General features: G+C 44.6%; 2 protein-coding genes across 2 annotated transcripts; both read right to left on the reverse strand.

The window, feature by feature from the left end:
* Positions 1 to 69: 69 nt before the first annotated feature.
* Positions 70 to 12,964, reverse strand: efcab6 (EF-hand calcium binding domain 6). Its single transcript, XM_090199034.1, has 18 exons — positions 12,845 to 12,964; positions 12,099 to 12,247; positions 11,622 to 11,723; positions 11,334 to 11,424; positions 10,087 to 10,389; positions 9,574 to 9,734; positions 7,560 to 7,688; positions 7,167 to 7,380; positions 6,813 to 6,927; positions 3,013 to 3,140; positions 2,448 to 2,680; positions 2,282 to 2,345; positions 2,052 to 2,170; positions 1,778 to 1,927; positions 1,477 to 1,632; positions 858 to 1,068; positions 412 to 606; positions 70 to 288 (listed from the first exon to the last, which is right to left on the reverse strand). The coding sequence occupies exons 1-18, from the start codon at positions 12,962 to 12,964 to the stop codon at positions 70 to 72; spliced, it is 2,859 nt and encodes a 952-aa protein (XP_090055160.1).
* A 175-nt stretch (positions 12,965 to 13,139) lies between these two features.
* On the reverse strand, positions 13,140 to 26,263 carry LOC149978116 (EF-hand calcium-binding domain-containing protein 6-like). Its single transcript, XM_090199035.1, has 6 exons — positions 26,155 to 26,263; positions 25,665 to 25,885; positions 20,945 to 21,195; positions 20,733 to 20,799; positions 13,850 to 13,986; positions 13,140 to 13,296 (listed from the first exon to the last, which is right to left on the reverse strand). The coding sequence occupies exons 1-6, from the start codon at positions 26,261 to 26,263 to the stop codon at positions 13,140 to 13,142; spliced, it is 942 nt and encodes a 313-aa protein (XP_090055161.1).
* Between the last annotated feature and the right edge of the window lie 544 nt (positions 26,264 to 26,807).

A 26,807-nucleotide genomic window follows, 5' to 3' on the forward strand; every position in this document is an offset into this window, starting at 1 on the left:
GTAAGAGCTTAAATAAAAAAAATATATGTAAAAAGCTATACTGTATGACCCTATTGAGACAGGACCCTGTCAGCTTACCTGGTTACTGGTGAGCCTCATGAAATGGCGGTCACACATCATTCTGAAGTCCTCTTTAGAGATGGTGTCATTATGGGTGTGTTCTAAGTCCACTATCTCCTTGGTGATGGTGTACAGGCAGGCGGAGACAACTTCCTCACTGATTGGCAGAGACTGGGGCTGGGCGGGGAAACCTGCCTTACTCACTCTGTCTGACCAATCCTCAGGGGTCTGCACACACAGATGCATACACACGCAACAAATAAAAACAGATGCATAATGCACATGCACAGGCCTACGTATAAACACAGAGTACGGACCCCCCACCACACACACACAGACCAAATCACACACGTCCAGGTTGCATAGGTTGAACTGGTTGAGGAAGTCTCTCCAGTACACCGTGTGGTTCTCCCAGTTCAGCTTCATTCTGTCGAGCAGGAATCTGAACTGGGGGTCCGAGAGGCGGGCACAAAAATGGTCCAGCACCCGCCGGAACTCCAGAGGGGTGACTGTCCCGTTCCCACTCCTGTCGAAGGCAGAGAAGGCCTAAGAGACCAGACAGAGAGACAAGTGAGTAGGAGTCGGTGTGGCTGACCAGATGAGAGCATGTCTGAGCTTACGCAAGTAGAAGGACCTCCCTCAGTCTTAATGCATATTAAAAAGCACAGTTCAATTGTTACAATTTAAATAGTTTATTACTGTAAGTAGCTAAAACAAATTGATGTTAATAGTATACGTTGTTGGTCTTCACAATGACAGCCAGGGAAAAAGGGACAGAGTGTCGGGAGAGGCCTAACCTTGTGGAGTATATCCATCGATGCAGTGACCAGTTCCCGTATCCTACCAGCAGCTCTTTCAGGACTGAGCCACTCCAGACTCTCGGCTGGGTCAGGGGATCCACAGGGCCTAGGGGGGTGCTCACACCGCTTCCCTGTCACGTGGTCAAACGCCTTCAGGAAGTCCACGTATGACAACGTCCTGTCCTCACTGTCCATTGGAACCTTGAGTCTAAAATTTAGAGGAGACAAAAGTGTCTACGTATTCAGCAGTTACAAACATCCGTTTAACATCAGTTTAACAGTACTCAACATCAGTTCAACATCTCTTCAACAGTATTCAACATCAGTAAATGCTTCTGCTTCCTGGAAACTTTTTAGGGAATTAAAAACGGTTTATTTTCAGGTGTAGTTCACAAGGCATTACTTTTATTAGTCCTAGAGTCAGGAAACGTTCACAGAACAATTTGTGTATTATTATTATTTTGTTGAAATAACATCGGCAAAAAATGAGATACAAGATTTTTCCAGGACCACGACGAAGATAGATAGATTGATTATAACCCAGTAGTTTGATCATTATTAAGGTGTGTTAGCTAAATGAAGGAATGGAGAGGTCTTTATAATGAGAGTTATTTACGTGTGTAGGAGGTGGGTGAGCTGGTGTCTGTGTAGGGGACAGTTGTATCTCTGGAGCAGACTCTGTAGGTCCTCCACCCTGACTAGGCCCTCTCTCTTCTTATCCAGGTGGGTCAGAGCACTGCTCAACCCCTCACAGTTACCCTGCACCAAGCACCTGGATGGTCAAATACACAGCACACACATAGTTATTATTGATCACTCCTTTGGCCAAAGCTCAGACGCATGCTTAACTCTAGAGTATTCTATAAAATTTAATTAGTAATTGCACTAATTCATTTAGTTAATCACTCTTCACTCACTCAACGTCCTGAAGCGTAGCCCCTGCAGGGAGACCATCTGTGGGAGTGGTGTCTGCATCCTTCCTCGCATGTCCCACCTCCTGTTGATCCACGCCCAGCTTCTCCAGGAACGCAGCACAGGTGAGGTAGCCACGCCCTTCTCCATCATACCTGTCATTGGAACAGTGTTCGGACAAATCACAGCTCCGCATTGATAACGTTGAATGATTTACACAAAACAGATCTCAAGTTAGGATTGGGTTGTCGTGTTCTACCGCACTCTAATATCGCTCACCTGGCCCACAGTTCCTCAAACTCATCAGGACTGATGGGGAGGTCGTAGGTATAGAGGAGACTCCTGAGGTCCTTCTTAAAGACCAGACCCTGACCATCTTCATCAAAGCGACAAATCACCTGGAGGAGGTAACATAACTTGTAATGGGGTTCCTCTCACATGTTAACATACACATTATCCTCTTTGAGACTTGAGCTTCAGGGTAGAGGTATGAGTTAAACCAGACTGACCTTTGACATAGCAGTCCATCTGTGGCGTGCGTTGGACACCAGGTGGTCATGCAGTTGGTCTGGCCTGTTTGAACAGCATCAAGAACACACACAGAAACACTTCAGTGACATTTACATATGAATCCTGTCTAACCTCACACACACACTTCCACAAGCCCCTACTCACCCATTGGCTGGCTTGAAATTCTGCCTGCAGGTCTTGCCGCTGGATTGGACGAGGGTGAAGAACTCTGGGTAGTTGAGGTTGGCTCCAGGCTGCAGGCCCAGCAGCTGCAGCAGGCGCTGGTACTCCCTCTCCTTGGTGACCAGGCCCAGACTGTCATACAGCTCTCTGAAGTCATGCCTGTCCACCACCCTGTCACAGTTCTGATCCATCACACGGAACGCTGACAGGATGTCCTGATTGGACAGAGAAGATGATGATGACATGGTGATTGGCTGTGTATATTGATTGGATGTAAATATGTATGGAACGTGTATTGTTTTGCTATACGTTTTCTTGTCGTTTTAGCACTAGGCTTGGATTTGGGCTTTGGCATTATGCATTCTTTTTCAACTGACTTTAAAGGGTGTCTGTGAGGGTTAGTATCCCAACCCTTTGTCGTCTTATCCTGTCAGTACTAGGTGTTTGTGTGTGCAGTATAGAATGTGTATATTGATCAAAACAATTGATCCCAGAGGTAATGGAGTGTGGAGTTGTGTAGTGGGCGTGGACGGTTCCTCTCTCTCACCCCGTGGATGTTTTCGATCTTCTCTTTGATCACACCGAGGCAGTCCTCCGCTGTCAGGAGGCGTGGCTTAGCCCGCAGGTTACCATGGTTACCCCCCGAGGCCTGGTTCTGCTCTCTGGCCTGGTGCTCTTTTAAAGAACACAATTAAACTGTGATTTGATTGGATGAAAGGGTTGGATTTTAAAGGCCCAGTGCAGTCAAAAATGGGATTTGCCTGTGATTTATATATATTTACACACTATGAAGTTGAAATAATACTGTAAAATTGTGAAAATGATGATAAGGACCTTTAGTGTAAGGTCCTGTTTTGGTAAGAGGGAGTTTTGGCTTGCCTGGTGACATCACCAAGTGGTAAATTAGTTAATAGCCCAATAAGAAAGAGAGTTTTCAGTTTTCCCCTCCCCTCTCCCAGACAATCGTAACAAAGTTTTTGCTTGAGAAATTGCTCTTTGCTAAGAAGTAGTTTCTTTGAAAAAAATATAAACGCAAGATGCAAAAATGTCTAAGATTTTACTGAGTTACAGTTCAATATAAGGAAATCAGTCAATTTAAATACATGTATTATTCCCTAATCTATGGATTTTACAGACACCTTTAAAAAAAAAGTTGGGGCGTTGATCAGAAAACCAGTCAGTATCTGGTGTGGCCACCATTTGCTTCATGCAGAGCGACACATATCTTTCACATAGAGTTGATTAGGCTGTTGATTGTGGCCTGTGGAATGCTGTCCCAGTCCTCTTCAATAGCTGTGCGAAGTTACTGGATTTTGCCGGGAACTGGAACATGCTGTCATGCCGATCCAGAGCATCCCAAACATGCTCAATGGGTAAAATGTCTGGTGAGTATGCAGGCCAATCCATTTTCAGCTTCCAGGAACTGTGTACAGATCCTTGCGACATGGAGCTGTGCATTATCATGCTGAAACACGAAGTGATGGCGGCAGATGAATGGCACGACAATGGGTCTCAGGATCTCATTACAGTATCTCTGTGCATTCAAATTGTCATCGATAAAATGCAATTGTGTTTGTTGCCTGTAGCTTATGCCTGTCCATACCATAACCCCACCGCCATCGTGAGGCACTCTGTTCACAATGTAGACATCAGCAAACTACTCGCCCACACGGCGCTATCTGCCCGGTACAGTTTAAACTGGGATTCATCCATAAAGAGTACACTTCTCCAGCGTGCCAGTGGCCAGCGAAGGTGAGCATTTGCCCACTGAATTTGGTTACTGCAGTCAGGTCAAGACTCTGGTGAGGACGATGAGCATGCAGATAAGCTTCCCTGAGATGGTTTCCGACAGTTTGTGCAGAAATTCTTTGGTTGTGAAAACACACAGTTTCATCAGCTGTCCGGGTGGCTGGTCTCAGATGAGCCCGCAGGTGAAGAAGCCAAATGTGGAGGTCCTGGGCTAGCATGGTTACACGTGGTCTGCGGTTGTGAGGCCAGTTGGATGTACTGCCAAATTCTCTAAAATGACATTGGAAGCGGCTTATGGTAGAGAAATTAACATTCAATTCTCTAGCAACAGTTCTGGTGGACATTCCTGCAGTCAACATGCCAAAAGCACCCTCTTTCAAAACTTGAGATGTCTGTGGCATTGTGTTGTGTGACAAAACTGCACATTTTAGAGTGGCCTTTTATTGTCCCCAGCACAAGTTTTACCTGTGTAATGACCATGCTGTTTAATCAGCTTCTGATATGCCACACCTGTCAGGTGGATGGATTATCATGGCAAAGGAGAAATGCTCACTAACAGGGACGTAAACAAATTTGTGCACAACATTTTGGAGAAATACACTTTTTGTGTGTTTTGACATTTCTGGGATCTTTTATTTCAGCTCATGGGACCGACACCTTACATGTTGCGTTTATATTTTTGTTCAGTATATTTTTGTTTCTTTTTGGCACTTTTAACTGAAAACAATCACAGTTAAGTACCTAATTGTTACCTAGAAATTATTTGATATTGAGATAAAAACAGCTGCATTGGACCTATATTTGTCACTTTAAAGGGGAAATCTGGAGTAGAAACAATAACAATAAAAGTTTCCCGCCACTGTTTCGGGCCACTCTCAAATGGACAGACAAAGCTATGGATGCAAGGACTGATTGTAACCAATGTTTAGAAGCTATACGGTTTGTTTACATTTGCTTTGTTTACAAACATTGGCGTAAAACAAGCTTAGATTTTGGGTTGTGATGGGGTATGGCAGTTGAACGAAGCTCATGAGACATTAACCTCTAAAAGTCTATGCCGTTGGGGGGGTTACTAAGCTAAAATATGGAATTGTTTTAGGATGGTCAAACCATGGATCATTTAGCTATTGGATTTTGAATTTTAGGACCCCTTTAGGTATAAAAAAATGTTTACACAATTATTTGATTAAATATTGAGTTTGGTCTTTACAACTATAGCCCATTAAACCGCAGTGAACAACACATTCATAAATGGCAAAAAAGACAGTTGAATAATAAATCATAAGGAATAAAGTCTTGAAGTGTCGGCCCTATATCTACTGTAGGAGATATAAGAAAGCTCAGGAAATTTTGGGACACATTTTTAACCCCTTATTTATGTTGGAACAAAACTACCTCCATACCTCTATATATGTATGGGTTACCTACAAACAAGTAAAAACGGAGAACTCCTTCGTGAGAGTCTCCCCTTTCTGTAAAGTTGTCATAATAGTTTGTAGGCCAAACCGTTAGGATGCTACAAACGTTTTCGTGAGAGGACTGATTTTTGGGATGTCTCATGGTCTGACAAACATCGCTGTAGCTTGGCCACCTTCCACCGCAGATGTGGTGGATGTGGTGGATTGAGACGCAGCCCTTGCAAAAAACGTATGTAATAAGTTATATTCTTCAAGAATCAAGGGGTACATGTCATTCATTTATAAGTCGCAAAAATGGATGCAACAACAGCAGATTGCTCTTTTAATGTCGTCCTTATCGTTATTTTATTGACTTCCAAGAATTCAACTTGGCATGTCAAATGTTAATGTTCCCAGTTGCAAAAGGAAAAAAGGAAGAATGTCAGGCACAAAATTAATAACTGAGACTATCCTCTTATATTTATTGATAAGGTTAAAGGATTCATTTCAGTTTGTTGTCTTTTTGTGTAAAATATGCCATTTTATGTTATTTACTGGTCACTGTAATGCAATGTCAGTATCTGAAATTGACATCAACAAATTAGAATGTTGTTATAATTTCCACTCGGATTAGGCGTTTGTGTTTTTTTCACACAGAAAAAAGACCCCTCACAACTGCCGACGTCGGTAGTCCTTTAACTGCCTGACCCATTTCTAAATAGGATCTTGGCACTTTTTCTCTCCAAATCCTTTAAAACACAAATGTTGCACTTTGCAAACATGTCTAAGTTTAGGTCCTGATTCTGTTTAATGTAAAAAAATATATATTAAATCGAGGATACAAATTAGAGTGGTGCCCTGCTGCTTCCATTCTGCTTCCAAAGCTCATAATTACCCCAAACAGTCAGCAATAAGAGGGATTCTGCTTCTCTCTCCTCTCCTCTGTACCAATGAGAGATGGAGAGCTATAAAACTATATTTATAATCCCAATGAGTCATGTGCTAACAGAGACATCATTTCACAGGAAGCAGGGGGGTAGCCTTTGATCGCCGTGGGTGGGGTGCTGGTTGGGGATGAGGATTTTTGAAAGGTTTTCAAGTGGAATGACCCTCTCTTTATCTCCCCTTGCTAGGACACTAATTTAGAGATCAGTCTGAGTCTCTAGACCATGGCAAGTTAAGATTCACATTCGACTCGTACCATCATACTTATCCAGGAAAGCCGAACAGGACATTTTTCCATCTTTGAAACCAAGCGATACGTTGAGCTTCCGGAACTGCTTCTCATCCAAGGTGATCCAGCTGTCATCCAGTATCTGGGAATGTTGATAACAAGGAAATAGGTTGGGACTACATTAGGACAAGTTGCATGTCCTATACAAAGGTGTCGGATAAGATACTTATAATAATGACTGTATAGCGATATAATCTTCATAAAAAAGTAACTGTGGCTCACATAGAGGAACACTATTGTCAAGGCCCTGAGAGAGCAGAGCTCAAGTACACCAGGTGACAAGTAGAGGTCAAGTATACACAACTGTTTTGACCTTCTGACCTTCTTTAGATCTCTCAACGACAGCATTCCGTCTGAGCTTCTGGCCATTGCCCGGATATGGTCGTCGAGGGTAACATGTCTGTGGTCCAGCCTCTCTTTGAGCTTCCTGAACATAATGTTCTCCACCATGCGAACCCTTGGACCCCCCACAGTGGCGCTGGGGGAACGCACTGGCTTGTTGTTCCCCAAGGCATTCTGGGCTTGATAGTTCAGTCTGTTGGTGTCAGAAATGTAGTACATGTTGCATTAGAACAAAAGACACTTCCTCTCTAACGCCTCTATTACTTAACTTTACCCTTTGTTATTATGGACCCCCTGTCTCCCTGACCACCTTTCTCTCCCTCTCTATCTCTCACTTTCTCCATTCTATCTCTCTGCCTCTGTTCTCCATACCTGCCAGAGCCCTTGCGGGGGTAGTGTATAGTGCCTGTCTGTGTCTCTCCTGTAGGCAGGCCCAGGGCCCTGAGGAACTGTCTGTACCTGACCCTGCATGACCCTGGGTCTAAACCAGCCTCACACAGCCTAGAGTACACAGGACAACAAACAACATACAGTGGCTTGCAAAAGTATTCATCCCCCTTGGTGCATTACAACCTGTCATTTTAATAGATTTTTATTTGGATTTCATGTAATGGACATACACAAAATAGTCCAAATTGGTGAAGTGAAAAAAAAAAAAACCCTGTTTCAAAAACGTCCCAATTTTTTTTTTAAGTGGTGCGTGCATATTTATTACCCCCCTTTGCTATTAAGCCCCTAAATAAGATCAGAAGTAACATAATTAGTTAAATAAAGTCCAACTGTGTTCAATCTAAGTGTTACATGATCTGTCACATGATCTCAGTGTATATTCACACCTGTTCTGAAAGGCCCCAGAGTCTGCAACACCACTAAGCAAGGGGTACCACCAAGCAAGCTGCACCATGAAGACCAAGGAGCTCTCCAAACAGGTCAGGGGCAAAGTTGTGGATAAGTACAGATCAGGGTTGAGTTGTAAAAAATATCAGAAACTTTGAGCATCCCACGGAGCACCATTAAATCCATTATTAAAAAATGGTCCATATATGGCACCACAACAACCCTACCAGGAGAGGGCCAAAACTCACGAACCAGGCAAGGAGGGCATTAATCAGAGAGGCAACAAAGAGACCAAAAATAACCCTGAAGGAGCTGCAAAGCTCCACAGCGGAGATTGGAGTATCTGTCCATAGGACCACAGACCTGAGCTTTATGGAAGAGTGGCCAGAAAAGGCCATTGCTTATAGAAAAAAATAAGCAAACACGTTTGGTGTTCGCCAAAAGACATGTGGGCTACTCCCTAAACATATGGAAGAAGGTACTCTGAACAGATGAGACTAACATTGAGCTTTTTGGCCATCAAGGAAAATGCTATGTCTGGTGCCAACTCAACACCTTTCATCACCCCGAGAATACCATCCCCACAGTGAAGCATGGTGGTGGCAGCATCATGCTGTGGGGATGTTTTTCATTGACAGGGACTGGGAAACTGGTCAGAATTGAAGAAATGATGGATGGCTCTAAATACAGGGAAATTCTTGAGGGGAACCTGTTTCAGTCTTCCAGAGATTTGAGACTGGGACGGAGGTTCACCTTCCAGCAGGACAATGACCCTAAGCATACTGCTAAAGAAACACTTGAGTGGTTTAAGAGGAAACATTTAAATGTCTTGGAATGGCCTAGTCAAAGCCTAGACCTCAATCCAATTGAGAATCTGTGGTATGACTTAAAGATCGCTGTACACCAGCGGAACCCATCCAACTTGAAGGAGCTGGAGCTGTTTTGCCTTGAAGAATGGGCAAAAATCCCAGTGGCTATAGATGTGCCAAGCTTATAGAGACATACCCCAACAGACTAGCAGCTGTAATTGCTGCAAAAGGTGGCTCTACAAAGTATTGACTTTGGGGGGGGGGGGGGGAATAGTTATGCACGCTCAAGTTTTCCGTTTTTTTGTCTTATTTCTTGTTTGTTTCACAATAAAAAAATATTTTGCATCTTCAAAGTGGTAGGCATGTTGTGTTAATCAAATGATACAAACCCACAAAAAATCAATTTTAATTCCAGTTTGTAAGGCAACAAAATAGGAAAATTGCCAAGGGAGTGAATACTTTCGCAAGCCACTGTATAACCTCTATGTTTTGTAAGAATTAGAAGGTAATGAAGTGTGCTAACATTTTTACAAAGGATGTATAGATTTTTGTAGCACATTTTAATTTGTATTCTTCAAAATGTATGGAGTTTCAATTAATAATTTTTTAAAAATCTACCTATAGAGTCGTCTATTCACCAGTTCAAATTGTAATCAGTCGTTTTTATATTTCATCATTTTTGGAGGATGGATGTTAAGTCTTGTTGAAGTGTGTGTCTACAAGAGGGATTGGTTGCTCACTTGTTGAAGTGTGTGTGTGAGAGGGGCAGGCCGTAACATTGTATGATCCTTCTCAGGTCTTCATTGCGAACAGATCCTGTCTCTCGAGGGTCACAGTCCCCTAAAGCCTTCAGCATGGGACCTATCTGATCACTCAGCTTATCACGCAGCAAGCCCTTCACCTGCAGACACACACCACAATACACACTTCAATACACACCTCAATACATACATCAATACAAGCATCAATACAAACATCAATACACACACAACACAACAGAGAGGACCTGTATATGTCTATGTTTCATTATTCATCATACTAAAATGGGTGAAAACAGCCATTTTTTCTGTGCTATGTTGTGTTTTGCAGTTTATTTACGGTAGTCCATGTGTCTGCTGCCGTGGGTGCCTTTTCAATCCACTGTGGATACTGAGTCTCATTCAACTCCCTCTGCTCCTCCTTAGTCAACAGACACACACATGAACATGTGCCAACACATCAACACACAAACACACACACTGAACTTCCTGTACCTGAGTCGCATCCTCCATGACCTCCTCTTTCAATCCTCCAGTAGGGGTGTGTAGTTTCTCCCTCCCCGGGCAAGAGTGCACCCTCCTGGGTTTGAGCAGCTCCAGGCTGGGCTGGGTGATGACCCCAGTGTGCTCTGGGTCCAGCAGGATCAGGAGCTCTCTAACCTGGGCTGGGCTCAGACGGGGCCTGGGGATGTGGGGCTCCCTGCGGCTGGACCAGGAGCCCTGGGGACCCCTCAGGTTATACTGGGGGACTTCCAAAGCCTGACGAAGGTCTGCCCTGGTGATCCTCCCTATCCTACCCTGTAGAGAGACATGACACCCCCTCTTTGAGTTCTCTTCCTCGTTTAGGATATAGGTGTAGGAGTTGCCTTTACATTTGTGCTTGAAGCCCCAGTTTTGAAATGTGAAGTGTTTTTGTGTAAAATAGTTAGGAAACATTAATTGCTCTACGTTGGTGTTCAAAAGTGATCTTCTTACATTCGCAGCCATAGGCTTGTGTAAAAGTGTTATTTTATCATTAGCCAGCCGTCTGTTGCCCTTGTGTCATTTTTAACAGTAGTACCTTTATATTGGTTGGTGAATCACACAGAGACACATTGTGCATCAGCGTACGTCATCCCAGCCTAACACAACTTCTCCCCAGAGTCTGTCTAAAACACATGCAGGCTGGCTTCCAACCTGCCTGTCTGGAAAAGCAAATTATTGGCGGGAGGTGTGTGTGGACGCCATGTTTGATCTAGTACCCACAGAATTGATTATTAAAACAGTTGATGGGGGGATGTTTTTCTTTCTTTAGTGCCATAAAAGGAGGAGTTTCTGACGGATATGTTTTTATTTCATATCTGGGATAGGCTTCACACACGCTCAAACTTGGACACCAATGATTGTTTTGTGTATTGCTGTAGCCCATCAACATCAAACATTGCTGTGAATCAATCGAAGACATATTCTCCACTAAAGTTTAGTGTGACTATCACGTTTCATGCGGCTGATGTGGAGTGATTTGAGCATCTGGACATAGAACTTGAGGCATGATGATGTTCATGTCGCACATGGTTGTCAAGTGAACATATGGTGACTGAGTGTGTAACTAGTGGCCATACGTAACTCCATTTCTGGACATCAATGCTGCATCTAACGGTCTGCCTATCTGTAATCTGCTGAAGTACTGTGTTTCTCTAAATCTTTTACACTGTGCTAGCTCTTATAGTTCTCCTGTCCCTTCGTGAGGACTTGTCTCTTACCCTGTCCAACTGTTTAAAGGCTCTCTTCAGTATAGGGTAGAACTCTGTCAGACTCCGATGGCCCTCCTCTGCGTCAGGTAGCTCAGGAACCCTATGAGAGAGAGGAGGAGGAGGAGAGAGAGATTGGGAAAGATGGCGAGAGAGGACGGTCGATAGTGAGTGAAAGGTGTATTGGTCCAGAACCAGATGTCATGAAATAGAGATATATAATAGAATATGGTAAAGTAGTATGGAATATGTTCCTTGTATAGAATTCAGATCAGGGAGTGGTAGTTAGAGATAACTGACCTCTCTGTTTGAGGAGTGGTGTAGTCCTCCTCTGTGACTGGACCCTGAAACTGACCCAGGAACTGTTTCCATTTCACAGGCCCTGTTGCTCTCACCCCAAAACTACAGCATGCGCACACACCACACAAACAAACAAACACACAACAAATGCAAAACAGACATTCATCTTGTTAACATTGAGACTCTGGATAACGAAATGTCAGAAAGCAGTGAAGGAAACAAAGGAAGAGGAAGTGCTTCCATGCTAGACTCAGGCACCGCTCCTGGGGGATGGGGAGTGGAGTGGGAATTTGAAATAATCTCTCGTGGACTAACTACGTAAACACAATCGAGCATCTGACCAAATATTTTTCTGGGTTAACCGAGATAAAAGGGGAAAGTGTTGTGAGCTGCTGATAAGAGTCACCGGCAGGGAATTGGTAACAGAAAGAGAGCATAGTAGTCAAGTTAACCGTGTCACTGTGTTCACTTTCATACCGGCAGGTCAGGCTCTGGAAGGTGCTGAGGCTCATGGGGAACAGGAAGCTGCTGAGGACGGCCCTCAGGTCTTCCTGTGACACCAGTCCAGAGTGGGTGACATCAAATGCTTGCAGTGCTCTCCACACTAGGGTACAGCTCACACACAACTAACAGAGACACACACACACACATTACGTTGGGGAGTAGACACACAACACTAATGACAGGAAGTGAGTCAACGCTGTGGTTGCCGTGGGGCTCACCCCCATATGATGTGCAGTACTACACTGCTGCTGCCTTCCCACAAATTAGTCATGATTAACACACTAACTCAGGAGCAGATTTTTCTGGGCAAACATTTTAATGAGAAGTGTTCCCTCTGTCGCGACGCATACTAGCACGCCACTTAGAGCCAATTTCCCCTCTCTGTCTCATCTAAGAGGATAACGCACGGAACAGGGCCAGATGGTGACATACAAACAAGAATAAAACACACACAACTATGCACACATACACAAGCAGGAGCGTACAATCACATGCATGCTGCACGCAAACGCACACACTGTCATAGCTTAAACCAATCTGGAAAGATGGTATCCTCCCAATCATATCATGTGACGCTTTCACTTTTCAACAGTGACCTTGATAAGGTCATTGTGCAGTTGGCCAATTGTTTAGCTAGTGGATAATCTCTGTTATGCTATTTTCTCCACTGAGTTGGCCACAATACTTTATCATGGTGCCGTCAAAGTTGACTATTCTACCTTTTCCAGGAAGAGCGTCTGCAGCTCATCTTGAGTCAGGCCTTGGATCTCCTGTGTATCTCCTGTTGCATTCTGGGACAAGGCACTGTTCCTCAGTTTTATCTTGTCTGGAGGACTCATTTCTTGCCAGCCCAACGCTGTAAAACACACGATGTCATCAGTCATAGCCAAGACAGATTAAAGTGTTCGGCTGTAAGCTTAATGGTTGAAACTCTGTGTATATTTGTCTGTGGGTCTGTGTGTCTCTAAACAGCTATTTGAGTACCTTATGAACTGATTGTAGTCATTTGAGTTATCACGCCCTCCTATCATACAATAAGACCCCTACGTTACCTAGCTTTGGAGGCTCCGGGACAAGCTTCCTGCACTTGTTAGATTCCAGGCCCAGCTTCTCCAGGAACACTTTATAGGACATGGTTGCCATGTTGTTAGGGCTGTGGTGGGTCCACAGTCTGCAGTGGGGAGGAGATCAAATCATAGTCCGTTTTATTGGGTAAGTAAACCGAAGATCAGAAAAGGAAATGAGAGATAGAGGGGCAACACTAAGAGATATGTGCTGAAAATAAACAGAGCAAGAGAGAGAGAGGGTGAGGAAAAGATGGAGAGAGAGATAGTGTGTGAGAGAGAGAGAGTGGGACAGAGAGAAAGTGAGAGGAAGATATAGAAAAAAGGAGAGACAGTGAGACAAAGTGAGAGAGAGCTTCCTGAGTACTGAAACCAATTAAAGCCATGTTAAATTAACCTGTCACACAGAATCCTCTAGAGCCACATCACTAAAAGTTGGGCGACGTTTCTGGAGTGGATTTGACTGCAGGGCCCAAAGTTTTAAAAGTCAATTAGCTCTCTCTCAATGAAAAGACAAAGGACTGACCACAAAGTTAGCATTAGTTATCATGTCCATTCCAAAAGATTACTTCTGACCGTAGGGAGTACTGGAAATAGTTGGATCCATCATCCATGATGGGTGTGTGTGCATGCTTGTATGTATTGGACTCTCTCTCCCACCTCTGGTAGTCTCTCTGTGATAAGGGGAAGCAGTAGTTCTCCAGTATCCTGCGCAGCTCGTGTTGCTGGATCTGTCCGTCTCGGTTGTAGTCGAACAGACGAAAGGCCCGGATTACATTCTTCAGGTTGCTCCCAATCTGCAGAGTTTCAAAACCAAGAAAACAACTCAGAAGTGTCTGTGTGAACTCCTAAACTCTGTCTGAAGCTCTCTGACTTTCATCTGCACAAGCAGTGGTATTGACGCCTCTGATTCTGAAGCCTTGATCTGTTGATGCAGAGCAGAGTGTGTTCTGTTCCCCAAAGCACTGTGTTGGGGTGAGAGGGGAGGGTGTAAACACAAGTACGGCAGACTTCTGAGAGACAGAGACGGAGCAGAGGGGAAGGGGAGGGATGTTAGAGGGATGAGGGCTGAGTCAGAGAGATAGGTAGGTTTGGGTTTGGAGGCTAGATACAGACTGATTTAAGTCAGACTTATGTCAGACTTATTTTGTGATTGTTAATGGGGGGTAGTTGGAGTACTATTTTGGGGTAAATGGTTTCATGAGGGGTTAGGGCAGATAGCTGGGTTTGAGTTTGGGGTCCTTCTAGAGGGGTTACATTTCTGTTTGTAGGTAGTTGTAGGTTACAGGCGGTAAGTGGTAACATTTGTGGGTAATAAGTACAGTATGCTGTACATCTATAGGTTGACTAGCCATAAAGTAAACGGTGATGGGTTAGCTATGGGGAGTGTCCTTTAGAGCCACTGTGTGATCACTCCTTCCTCCATCTTTCCTCGTTCTCCTCCACACTTCAGCTCATAGCTCGGGGTGCCACGGAAACCATGGAAGAACAGGAACAGATAGATACTAAATATACCCCGTTGACTCTTGGGTAATCAGAGTTTTCTGTCGCCCAAAGAGTTCTCTGTCTAATTGCACTCTGATTAGCAGCGCTACCAAACGTCTGCCTGAAAGACAAGCAGGGGAGCCTCCCTCTCCCCACTGGGCTAACACACTGACATTGTCTATACGGCAATGTGTTGCACATAATACTGTCCTTCCAAATGGAGAAGGATAGACTGAAAACAAGCTGATAGAACACCCTCAGGGTCGTATTCATTAGGCACCAAAAGGAAGAAAATGGACTGAAATAAGGAGGGACTGCCTGAACATATCCAATAAAAAACACTTATTCGGTTTTCGTTGCGAAACATTTTTAAAACGTTTTCCATTGGATTCCCTAACGAACACAACCCAAGACACCTTAACTGACCTAAAATATTAGCATCATATAGTAAGTACCCTTTAGCGTCTCATCATTTTGAGTATCATAATGAACAATACTGATTCAAGACTCGATTCCAAAGTTGTTTGAGTCCGCCTTTTGATTCTCTGCTCTCTGTTGTTAACTTCCTAAAAATCTCCCACTGTTTGTAGAATCTAACAACTTCGACAACTATGAAAGCTTTCAGACAAGCATACCAATTACCTCTTGCATTAGGACCAGCTTTCATTCTCTTCTGCTGGAGTCAGGGGAAAGGAAACGCTAGCTATACAGTCGTGTCGTGTTTAAAAAAAGATCAAATGAAAGGGAATGTATTAAAGACAGATATAAATATGATCCCCCCCATCTCTCCATCCCCTCTCCCAAACGAAGAGGATTCTGTGCTAATTGGAAATGTGTTAAAATCACAAAGGAGAAAGAGAGGAGAGCTTACACTATTAATGAGCAGAGACATGGGGATATCATCATCCAATCTCCAGTGCTATCTCTCTATCGCTATCTCTCTATCTCCTCTCTCTGCACACTACGGGCTACGGCTACTCCCCCTCTCCTCTCTCCGTTTATCTGTCTTTGTTTCTTCCTTTTCTGTTCCCTCTCTCGCTTGCTCGCTCTCGCTAACTTTTTGCTTTCTCTTTCTCCCTGCTTTTCTGTCTCTCTTTCTCTTGCTCCGTCTCTCTGTGTCCCTTCCTCTCTCTGTCTTTCTCACCACCCTTGCTTCCATCATTTTGGTGTCCTTTCTCTCCCATCCCTCTATCTCCACATCCTCTGTCTAACTCTCCCTCCATCCCCTTCCCCCACTTCCATCCCATCCTCTCCCTCCCTCCCTCCCTCGCTCTCTCCCATCCCTTCCTCCCTTGTCTCCCATCCCTGTCCCAGCCAGTGCCAGTTCACCATTAGGCAGCTGTGTTTCAGGTTGGCATGGCTTGGGGCCTGGCATGGTGCCACAGTGAGCACCCCTCGCCACCCGCCCGCTCGGCCGGCCCTGCGCTCGTTAATTAACGAAAGCTCTGTTGTTTTTGTTTACCAGCCTGTTATATGTTAATCCATCTTTGTGTGTGTGTGTGTGTGTGTGTGTGTGTGTGTGTGTGTGTGTGTGTGTGTGTGTGTGTGTGTGTCCTTGTGAGCTGGTTAGAATGAGATGGATAACACAGCCATAGATCTAGTCACTCAAAGGGGCATTTGGGGATGGGTTACAGACTGTGACTGGCTACATATCATCTCTGTCTGTCTGTCTCTCGATCTCTCACTCTTGCGCTATCTCTCTCTCCTTGTCTATGTTTCTCCCTCTTTCTCCCTTTTTTCTCAATTCCCTGCTTCTTACTTTGTCACTCCTCTGGTTATAGTATATTTGTATACATAAAACGTATGAATATGTATTCACTCACTACTGTGAGTCACTCTGGATAAGAGCGTCTGTAAATGACTAAAGTAAATGTATATTTCTCTATCTCAAACTGACAACGCCAGGGAAGCCACAATAACTTGTCATTATTTACAGTGTCATAGGGTCAATTGTGTGGAGATGTGTGAGTCTAGGTCGGACTCTGAAGATGTCTTGTAAACAGTGTGTAATGACAGGCCTAAATAGTGTTCCCGCTCCTCTTTCTGTCAACCAGAACTCCTCCACGTGCAATCTAACCTTTCCTGTCACCGTGAATTATGGGTAGGAGACAAGCAGAGGGACGCGGGTGGCTCTCTGAAGAGAGCGATGAAAGAGGAGACGGAGGGAGAGAGTCAGAAAGGAATGAAGGGAGGTGGATCACAAATAGAAGTTAAGAAGAGAAATCACAGTGACGCAGAGAGGGGGGAGAGGGAGAGAGAGGGAGAAAGGGAGAGGGGAGAGAGGGAGGAGCATAAAGAGAAGAAAAGAGAGAGAGAGTAGATCAGAGAGAAGAGTGCTGCTGCCTTTACGTGTATCTGTCAGTTAAGGGGCTAATTCTTCTGAGGTCAGAGCATGTCGGTAGAGGTGGGGGTACGGAGGGGGATGGAGGGGTACGGAGGGGGATAGAGGGGGATTAGGGAAAGTAGAGAAACTGAAACTCAAAGCATACGCCTCTACTCAAGGTGACATAGCTAAACCTATTTTGGACGCATTTGAAGTTAAGTATGAGGGAAGTTGGACTTACAACATTATTATTGATTGAATGAGAGGAAGGGAATGAATGAGAAGTTCGGGAACAGTGAAAGACATAGAGAGCCCACTCAGATCAACAGCGAGATAAACATAGCGAGAGAACCCAATGACCCCAGAAAGCGAAAGAGTGTTCCCCATTCAAAGGTTCTTGGATGGTTACTCCAGAGGTGAGCTAATGTTCTCCCTCTGCACTTCTCCAAGGAGGTGGAGGTGGGAAGTATCAGAGGAGGGAGGTAAGAGGGGGACTGCGGTCTACATGGAATATTGATAAGTGAGGCGCATGTGCAGGGTAAACAGCTGTGACTGGTACTTCATCATATGTGTGTGTGTATCACTCATTACCAGCCACAGCTGTTACTCTGAGACTCACCATGCTCTGCAGAGACGACTCATCAGAGAGTGACCGGAGACACACCCACTGTCATACACACACTCATATATGCACGCAAGCACACGCATGCACACACACATACTCACTCATATACACACTCACACACTCATAAACACACACACACATACACACACACACACACACACACACACACGTGTGACTGACCTAAGCTGTGATGTATACTCTTAGAAACCTAAAAGGGTTCTTCGGCTGTCCCTTGACCAACCCTTGTTGGTTCCAGGTAGAACCCTTTTGATTCAGGTCTCTCCAGAGATGTTCGATAAAGTCTGGCCTCTGGCTGGGCCACTCAAGGACCTTCAGAGACTTGTCTCGAAGCCACTCCTGCGTTGTCTTGGCTGTGTGCTTAGGGTCGTTGTCCTGTTGGAAGGTAAACCTTAGCCCCAGTCTGAGGTCCTGAGCGCTCTGGAGCAGGTTTTCATCAAGGATCTTTCTGCACTTTGCTCCGTTCATCTTTACCTCGATCCTGACTAATCTCCCAGTCCCTACCGCTGAAAAACATCCCCACAGCATGATGCTGCCACCACCATACTTCACTGTAGGGATGGTGCCAGGTTTCCTCCAGAAGTGACGCTTGCCATTCAGACCAAAGAGTACTAGGTTTCATCAGACCAGAGAATCTTGTTTCTCATGGTCTGAGAGTCTTTAGGTGCCTTCTGGCAATCTCCAAGTGGGATGTCATGTGCCTTTTACTGAGGAGTGGCTTCCGTCTGGCCACTCTACCATAAAGACCTGATTGGTGGAGTGCTGCAGAGATGGTTTTCCTTCTGGAAGGTTCTCCCATCTCCACAGAGAAACTATCAGAGTGACCATTGGGTTCTTGGTCACCTCCCTGACCAAGGCCCATCTCCCCCGATTGCTCATTTTGGCCGGGCGGCCAGCTCTAAGAAGAGTCTTGGTGGTTCCAAACTTCTGTCATTTAAGAATGATCGGGGCCACTGTGTTCTTGGGGATCTTCAATGCTGCAGACATTTTTTGGTACCCTTCCCCAGATCTGTACCTCGACACAATCCTGTCTCGGAACTCTACGGACAATTCCTTCAACCTCATGGCTTGGTTTTTGCTCTGACAAGCACTGTCAACTGTGGGACCTTACATAGACAGGTGTGTGCCTTCCAAATCATGTCCGATAAATTGAATGTACCACAGGTGGACACCATTCAAGTTGTAGAAACATCTCAAGGATAATCAAAGGAAACAGGATGCAGCTGTGCTCAAGGGTCTGAATACTTATGTAAATAAGGTATTTCTGTTTTTTGTTTTTTTATACATTTGCAAAGATTTCTAAAAAACTGTTTTCGCTTCGTTATGGGGTATTGTGTGTAGATTGCTGAGATCTTTAATTTAATCCATTTTAGAATAAGGCTGTAACGTAACAAAATGTGGAAAAAGTAAAGGGGTCTGAACACTTTCCGACGGCACTGTACATTACTACATTACCCACTGCACAGCAGCCTGTCGTACAGCCCAACAGAAAAGAACTGTGACAACCCCAACCTCTGAGGGCTTCATCTAACCACGGATTCTATTTAGTACAATCCTCTATTTCACATCACAATAAACAACCTAGTTAATATCTGGAACATATGCACTGCAAAATGCAAATACGGATGGTTGCGTTATACGCTGAACCAAAATATAAACGCCACATGCAACAATTTCTAAGATGTTACTGAGTTACAGTTCATAGAAGGAAATCAGTCAATTTAAATAAATTAATTAGGCCCTAATCTATGGATTTCACATGCCTGGGAATACAGATATGCATCTGTTCATATACCTTTAAAAAAAAGGTAGAGGCGTGGATTAGAAAACCAGTCAATATCTGGTGTGACCACCATTTGCCTCATGTAGCGAGACACATCTCCTTTACATAGAGTTGATCAGGCTGTTGACTGTGGCCTGTGGAATGTTGTCCCACCCCTCTTCAATGGCTATGCGAAGTTGCTGGATATTCCCGGGAAGTGGAACACACTGTCATACACGTCCACCCAGAGCATCCCAAACATGCTCAATGGGTGACATGTCTGGTGAATATGCAGGCCATGGAAGAACTGGGACATTTTCAGCTTCCAGGAATTGTGTACAGATCCTTACAACATGGGGCCGTACATTATCATGCTGAAACATGAGGTGATGCGGCTGAGTGGCACGACAATGGGCCTCAAGATCTCGTCACTGTATCTCTGTGCATTTAAATTGCCATCTATAAAATGCAATTGTGTTCATTGTCCATAGCTTATCCCTGCCCATACCATAACTCCACCACCACCATGGGGCACTCTGTTCACAACGTTGAGATCAGCAAACAGCTCGCCCACACGACGCCATACACGTGGTCTGCGGTTGTGAGGCCGGTCAGACGTGCTGTCAAAATCGCTAAAAACGGCTTATGGTAGAGAAATTATCATCCCATTTTCTGGTAACAGCTCTGGTGGACATTCCTACAGTCAGCATGCCAATTGCACGCTCACTCAACACTTGTTGCATTGTGTTGTGTGACAAGACTGCATGTTTTAGTGTGGCCTTTTATTGTCCCCAGCACAAGGTGCACCTATGTAATGATCATCCTGTTTAATCAGGAACACTTCAGGGGGTTCTTTTATTTCATCTCGTGAAACATGGGACCAACACATGATCTGTTTATATTTGTGTTTAGTGTAGTATGCCTCCTACGTATGCTGTACATTCTTCTGGATACATAGGGACATTATTATGTTGACATGACAAAAACATCTCCATCTCAATTTCACAGGTGAATCACTTCACCACCCACATAGACATGTCATTTTGTCATGTTTGTCACCTCCCATTTATATAGAGTGGTACCTATCTTCTCCAGGCTTGTGTTGAAACAACAAGGTGTGCATTAGTGTCTTTATATGTGTGTGTGTGTGTGTGTGTGTGTGTGTGTGTGTGTGTGTGTGTGTGTGTGTGTGTGTGTGTGTGTGTGTGTGTGTGTGTGTGTGTGTGTGTGTGTGCGTGCGTGCGTGCGTGCGTGCGTGCGTGCGTGCGTGCGTGCGTGTGTGTGTGTGTGTGTGTGTGCGTGTGCGTTCGTGCGTGTGTGTCATCCATACCTTGTGTTTGAGGCGTTGCTGCATCTCAGTCAGGGTCATACCCCTCTGGTCTGATCCAGAGACACACCTGAAAGACAGACAGACAGACAGACAGACAAACAGAGAGAGAGAGAGAGACAGGTCAACCTGCTGAACCAAACCAACCATAGGGTCATGTAACACAGATAGTATTTTCACCTATGCGCGTTACAGTGTAAGGGTGATGTGCCCACCTGTGGTAGCTGTCTGGTCTCTGTGCTGTAGAGGAGGCTGTAGAGCTGTAGAGTCTCTGTGCTGTAGAGGAGGCTGTAGAGCTGTAGGGTCTCTGTGCTGTAGAGCTGTAGGGTCTCTGTGCTGTAGAGGAGGCTGTAGAGCTGTAGGGTCTCTGTGCTGTAGAGCTGTAGGGTCTCTGTGCTGTAGTCACCCTGCTGTACCTCCTGAGAAAGTCCATGTAGTCCACCGTTACACTGTCTCTCTTAGACACCTACAGGAAACCAACAAAGCCAGACTGTTTACTCAGCGTATCTGGATCACTGGTAGAGAATGGACAAGGATGGCGATGGTGATAAGGAGGATGATAATGATAACATTCATCATAAGCATAATAATAATACTGAAATTTAAATCATTTTTTTTCCCTAAAACTTCTGAGCAATTCCAGACTTTTGCCCACAACAACCAAAGTGAAGAGTAATGACATCTCCATGGCGTCAGACGGTAAGAGCAGGGTTCTGCCTGTGTAGCGTCAGGTGGGTTGAGCTGTAATTCTGGGGCTGGGTGGTTGGGGAATAGGTGGTGTTTAGAACGGGTCACACCTGGGGAATCAGACCACTGCTTTTATCCTGGCACCAGCAGTGGAACAGTATCTCACTTAAGTAAGCCACACACACACATACAAGCACACGCACACAGATGGATAAGGGAGATACGCACGCAAGCACGCACACTCACACACACATGGATAGGTAGATATATACACACACCTATTCTGGTGGCTCATAATCAAAGTCTAGTCTCTGACACCCTGCCCTACATCCTCCCACGGTGTAATCCAGTGCTTCTGCTCCCTACAGAGCTCTATGGCATTGAGTCTTATTATAGATGTCACACTGTCTAATTATCACTGCTATCAGCAGGCACCGAGCGGAACGCCTAGCTAGAACCACAGGAGTACTGCACCGCTCTGCATTCTCTATATACCTGGGAATGGGGCTGGTAAGACTGCTGTGTACAGTCATGGCCAAAAGTTTTGAGAATGACATAAATATTAATTTTACCAAGTCTGCTGCCTCCGTTTGTATGATGGCAATTTGCATATACTCCAGAATGTTATGAAGAGTGATCAGATGAATTGCAATTAATTGCAAAGTTCCTCTTTGCCATGCAAATGAACTGAATCCCCAAAAAAACATTTCCACTGCATTTCAGCCCTGCCACAAAAGGACCAGCTGACATCATGTCAGTGATTCCCTCGTTAACACAGGTGTGAGTGTTGACGAGGACAAGGCTGGAGATCACTCTGTCATGCTGATTGAGTTTGAATAACAGATTGGAAGATTCAAAAGGAGGGTGGTGCTTGGAATCATTGTTCTTCCTCTGTCAACCATGGTTAACTGCAAGGAAACATGTGCCGTCGTCATTGCTTTGCACAAAAAGGCCTTCACAGGCAAGGATATTGCTGCCAGTAAGATTGCACATAAATCAACCATTTATTGGATCATCAAGAACTTCAAGGAGAGTGGTTCAATTGTTGTGAAGAAGGCTTCAGGGCGCCCAAGAAAGTTGATTCAGCATCCAGAAACAGTTTGGTGACGAACAATGCCTTTTCCAGCATGATGGAGCACTCTGCCATAAGGCAAAAGTGATAACTAAGTGGATAGGGGGAACAAAACATTGATATTTTGGGTCCATGGCCAGGAAGCTCCCCAGACCTTAATCCCATTGAGAACTTGTGGTCAATCCTCAAGAGGCGTGTGGACAAACAAAAAACCACAAATCTAACAAACTCCAACCATTGATTATGCAAGAATGGTCTGCCATCAGTCAGGATGTGGCCCAGAAGTTAAATGACAGCATGCCAGGGCGGATTGCAGAGGTCTTGAAAAATAATTGTCAATAAAAGCCTTTGACACTTATGAAATGCTTGTAATTATACTTCATTATTCCATAGTAACATCTGACAAAAATATCTAAAGACACTGAAGCAGCAAACTTTGTGGAAATGAATATTTGTGTCATTCTCAAAACTTTTGTCCACGACTGTAGGTATAGTGCTCTAGCGTGAAGGTCAGACCCAGGTCATTATGTTATAGTGAATGTTCAGTGGAGTAGAGGTAGGCAGTATAGAGTAGTGGGTGGCACCTTCGCCCTTCAGACATGACAGACTCCCTCTGTTTCTTTCTCTCTCTCTCTCTCTCTCTTTCTGTCTGTCTTAGACTCTGTCCATCATCTGCCTCCGTCTTCCCCTCCACTCCCTCTCTGTCCACCTCTTGTTTGTCTTTCTGTCAGTCTGTCTTATTTCTCTTTCCCTCCCTTCCTCCCTCTCTAACTCTGCTCTAGGACTTCCCTGTAATTATTGGAGCAAGTGTTTTTTAACATGTAAGGCAACCACCGCCTGCTAAATAATTGATCACGATTTAAAAAAATAAAAAACATTTAGACGCACCGAGCTCTCAATCGCTTCTCTGAAAGTGTTTGAGAAACGGATGAGACAAAAAGGAAAGGAAAGAGAAAGAGGAGGGAGACAGAGAAGGAAAAAAAATGCCGCTTGTGGCATCTCCCTCCCTCAAGCACAAAGCGACTTCCACATCAAAATGTCAGCAGCACAACAGCTGCTGCTCCTGCGATATGGTCCTTTTAAAGTAAACTTTCAACAACTCCCCTCGAAAAACACAGTCTTTTTAATGAATAAGGAACAGAAAGACTGAGAGAGGGGGAGGAGGAGGAGGAAGTGGGAGGGAGGGAGGAGCACAAAGTGCTGATATTATGGGTGGAAATCTGTGGGAAAGACAGGCAGTCAAACTGTCAGGCGTGAGCGCTGAAACGGAACAAAGAGGAACAGTGGAGACAATTACATTGGCGCTGTGGAGTGACGAGAGGCATCGCACAGCAACACACCACGGATGGAGGGAGAAGGGATACACCGTATACATGATAAACAACTGTGCTGTAGGTGTATATCACTACCCATAACACCACTCTGGTACTGATCAATGATAAACAGGTGTGGATGAAGAACAAACAGTGGGAGGTATAGGAACACAAAATGTAAACGCGCGAACAGCTACACTACGTCACTAAATATCGATCAATGTCCCCACTGCTTTCATAAACAGTGCAAGGGAATGATCAATTTGATCAATGAGTAATGTGGCCAATGCCATTACTACTATCAGTGATGCATCAAGAGAGTCACATTTCCTTAAGTGGTCCTCATGTACTGAACAAAAATATAAACGCAACATGCAACAATTTCATTGTATTTACTGAGTTACAGTTCATATGAGGAAATCAGTTGAAATGAAATCAATTAATTATGGATTTCACATGACTGGGAATACAGATATGCATCTGTTGGTCACAGGTACCTTAAAAAAAAATCGGCCTCACAATTCGTCAGGGTATTTTTGTGTATTCAAATTGGCATCGATAAAATGCAATTGTGTTCTTTGACCATAGCATATGCCTGCTCATACCATAGTCCCACCGCCACCATGAGGCACATTGTTCACAACGTTGACATTAGCAAACCGCTCGCCCACACAATGCCATACATGTCTGTTGTTATGAGGCCGGTTGAACATACTGCCAAATTCTCTAGAATGACGTTGGAGGCGGCTTATGGTAGAGAAATTAACTTTTAATTATCTGGCAACAGCTCTGGTGGACATTCCTGCAGTCAAGATGCCAATTGCACACTCCCTCAAAACTTGAGACATCTGTAGAATTGTGTTGTGTGACAAAACTGCACATTTTAGAGTGGCCTTTTATTGTCCCCAGCACAAGGTTTACCTGTGTAATGGTCATGTTGTTTAATCAGCTTCCTGATATGCCAAACCTGTCAGGTGGATGGATTCTTTTGGCAAAGGAGAAGTGCTCATTAACAGGGATTTAAACAAATGATGTGCACAACATTTGAGAGAAATAAGGTTTTTGTTTGTATTGAAAATGCATGGGATCTTTTATTTCAACTCGTGAAACAGGGGAAACACTTTACATGTTGCATTTATATTTTTGTTCCGTGTAGTTCTGAAAACAGAAAAGGGCAGTGACACCCAAACCAAACATCTGTGCACAGCACTTGTCCTAAAACGTTATAAAGAAACTGAGAACTCCAAGACTATGTAGTAAGGCTTAGTGGAAAAAGTTTAAATCATTTCAGATACGGAAACGGTGTCCCCTCTCCATGAGCCATAAAACCCTTTTTAACAGTATGTGATAGAGCATCACTTGTCATTACCAAGACTAACCTCAAGTCTTGTCCTGCCATCTAGTGGCCAATATAGTCAATGACCATGCAGTGGTGGCGATGTGGAGCCCGGAGCTTGAAAATCAGCATTACTTTGTCAGACTATGCAAGAGCAGAACATAGGACACCTGTTGGGTGTACTACAAAGCAGGTTCAATGAGTTAGCCTGCTAACTTTGATAAACAACCAGAAATAATTATGGATTTCTGGTTCTTTAAAAAAGCTCAACTTAAATATGTGTTTTTGGTTGTTGAGTCAATTAGACCATGTCAATTTCAAGCATATCTTTAAAAAAAATAACAAGTTATTTCAGAATATTTAGGCAAGTTAGCTGGCTAACTCATTGAACCTGCTTTGTAGTATACCCCACAGGTCACAGATCTGTTTGTGCTGTCTTGCCAACTGCTATTATCATTGGAGTTGGCAAGACAGCACAAACAGATCGCAAACCAGTCTATAAGAGACCCACATCTGCCCTCTCTCACCTTGGCCAGCATGGCGTTGAGCTGGGTCTGCGTGAGGGGGAAGAGGAAGGCCTCCACCACCTGTCTGAACTCCCCCCGGGTCACTGAGCCGCTCCCCTCAGGGTCCAGGGCCTTGAACGCTGCCCGCACATCTTCCAGCCTCTCCCCCAGCCTCCGGGGGAGCAGGGCCTTGATCTCCCCCAGGGACATATGCTCATCTGAGGCTGACTGTACCAATGAGACTGGAGAAGGACATGGAAGTGATGAGGAGTCTGTGTGGGGGACACTGTTTAGTGTGTTTGGTTTAGATTTATTCCAGGGTTTTGCCCTTACGGTACATTATCATGTTAAGTTATGAGTAAGCTATGAGTTGAGAATGATATATGAATGAACTCACCTGAGTCTGACTGCAGTGCTGTCTTTCTGGGTTCCCCTGCTCCCTGTCCTTCCACAGGTGTGTATGGAGGTGTGTGTGTATATGAGTGTGTAGAGCCAGGTGTGTGTGTGATGCTGATGTGCTGGGCGGTCCAGGGGCGCGGGGCGATGACCAGTCCTCGGGACATGAGGGTCAGGTCCCCCAGGCCCAAGTTGTGGGGCACCACAGGGGGGGTCCGTCTCATACCTTCTGGCTCCGGTGGAGCTGTGGGGACAGGGGGGAGAGAAGGGTGGTGCATACAGTACTCACTGGAGAGTTTTTGATATGTGTGTGTGTGTGTGTGTGTGTGTGTGTGTGTGTGTGTGTGTGTGTGTGTGTGTGTGTGTGTGTGTGTGTGTGTGACAGGTGAAACCCAGGTGACATTATTCATGAGAGCAGGGTGTTCTGTTCCTGCGTCACATGAGGATGGTTTACAATGTCTTACTCTTCCCAACGCAAACGCACCATAAATCAACTCAAGGCTACTGTTCTACTTGAACTGTGTGTTAAGATATCAGACAAGCACATTGTAGAGGAGATGTTTGCCAGCTTGTCTCAGTCAATCAAAGCAACAGCAATAGGAAACATTTTACATCGGGGATGAGAGCAGAATTTAAACATAAAAGGCAATTATTATTTTACTTCAAATTAACCTTTTCATAATTAGCATAAACTTTGAAGTCGCCCCAAGGTTAATCACAACATTTACATATTTGCCTCCTGCTTAGATTATTAAAAGGGCAGTTGTT

Source organism: Oncorhynchus mykiss, chromosome 15 (genome assembly GCF_057628025.1).
Source record: "Oncorhynchus mykiss isolate SJ-2025 chromosome 15, ASM5762802v1, whole genome shotgun sequence".
Taxonomy (NCBI): Eukaryota; Metazoa; Chordata; class Actinopteri; order Salmoniformes; family Salmonidae; genus Oncorhynchus; species Oncorhynchus mykiss.

What these genes read in the sequence shown, in the direction of transcription:
- LOC149978116 (XM_090199035.1), bottom strand. Translation starts at nt 26,263, where the DNA reads ATGAGACGGACCCCCCCTGTGGTGCCCCACAACTTGGGCCTGGGGGAC. An exon ending in CTGGACCGCCCAGCACATCA is followed by an intron (nt 25,886 to 26,154) that starts GCATCACACACA and finishes GTCCTTCTCCAG; the next exon opens with TCTCATTGGTACAGTCAGCC. An exon ending in AGCAACGCCTCAAACACAAG is followed by an intron (nt 13,987 to 20,732) that starts GTATGGATGACA and finishes GAAACTCTGCAG; the next exon opens with ATTGGGAGCAACCTGAAGAA.
- efcab6 (XM_090199034.1), bottom strand. Translation starts at nt 12,964, where the DNA reads ATGAGTCCTCCAGACAAGATAAAACTGAGGAACAGTGCCTTGTCCCAG. An exon ending in CCTTTAAACAGTTGGACAGG is followed by an intron (nt 10,390 to 11,333) that starts GTAAGAGACAAG and finishes GTCTCTCTACAG; the next exon opens with GGTAGGATAGGGAGGATCAC. An exon ending in CCCCGCAAGGGCTCTGGCAG is followed by an intron (nt 7,381 to 7,559) that starts GTATGGAGAACA and finishes TGACACCAACAG; the next exon opens with ACTGAACTATCAAGCCCAGA.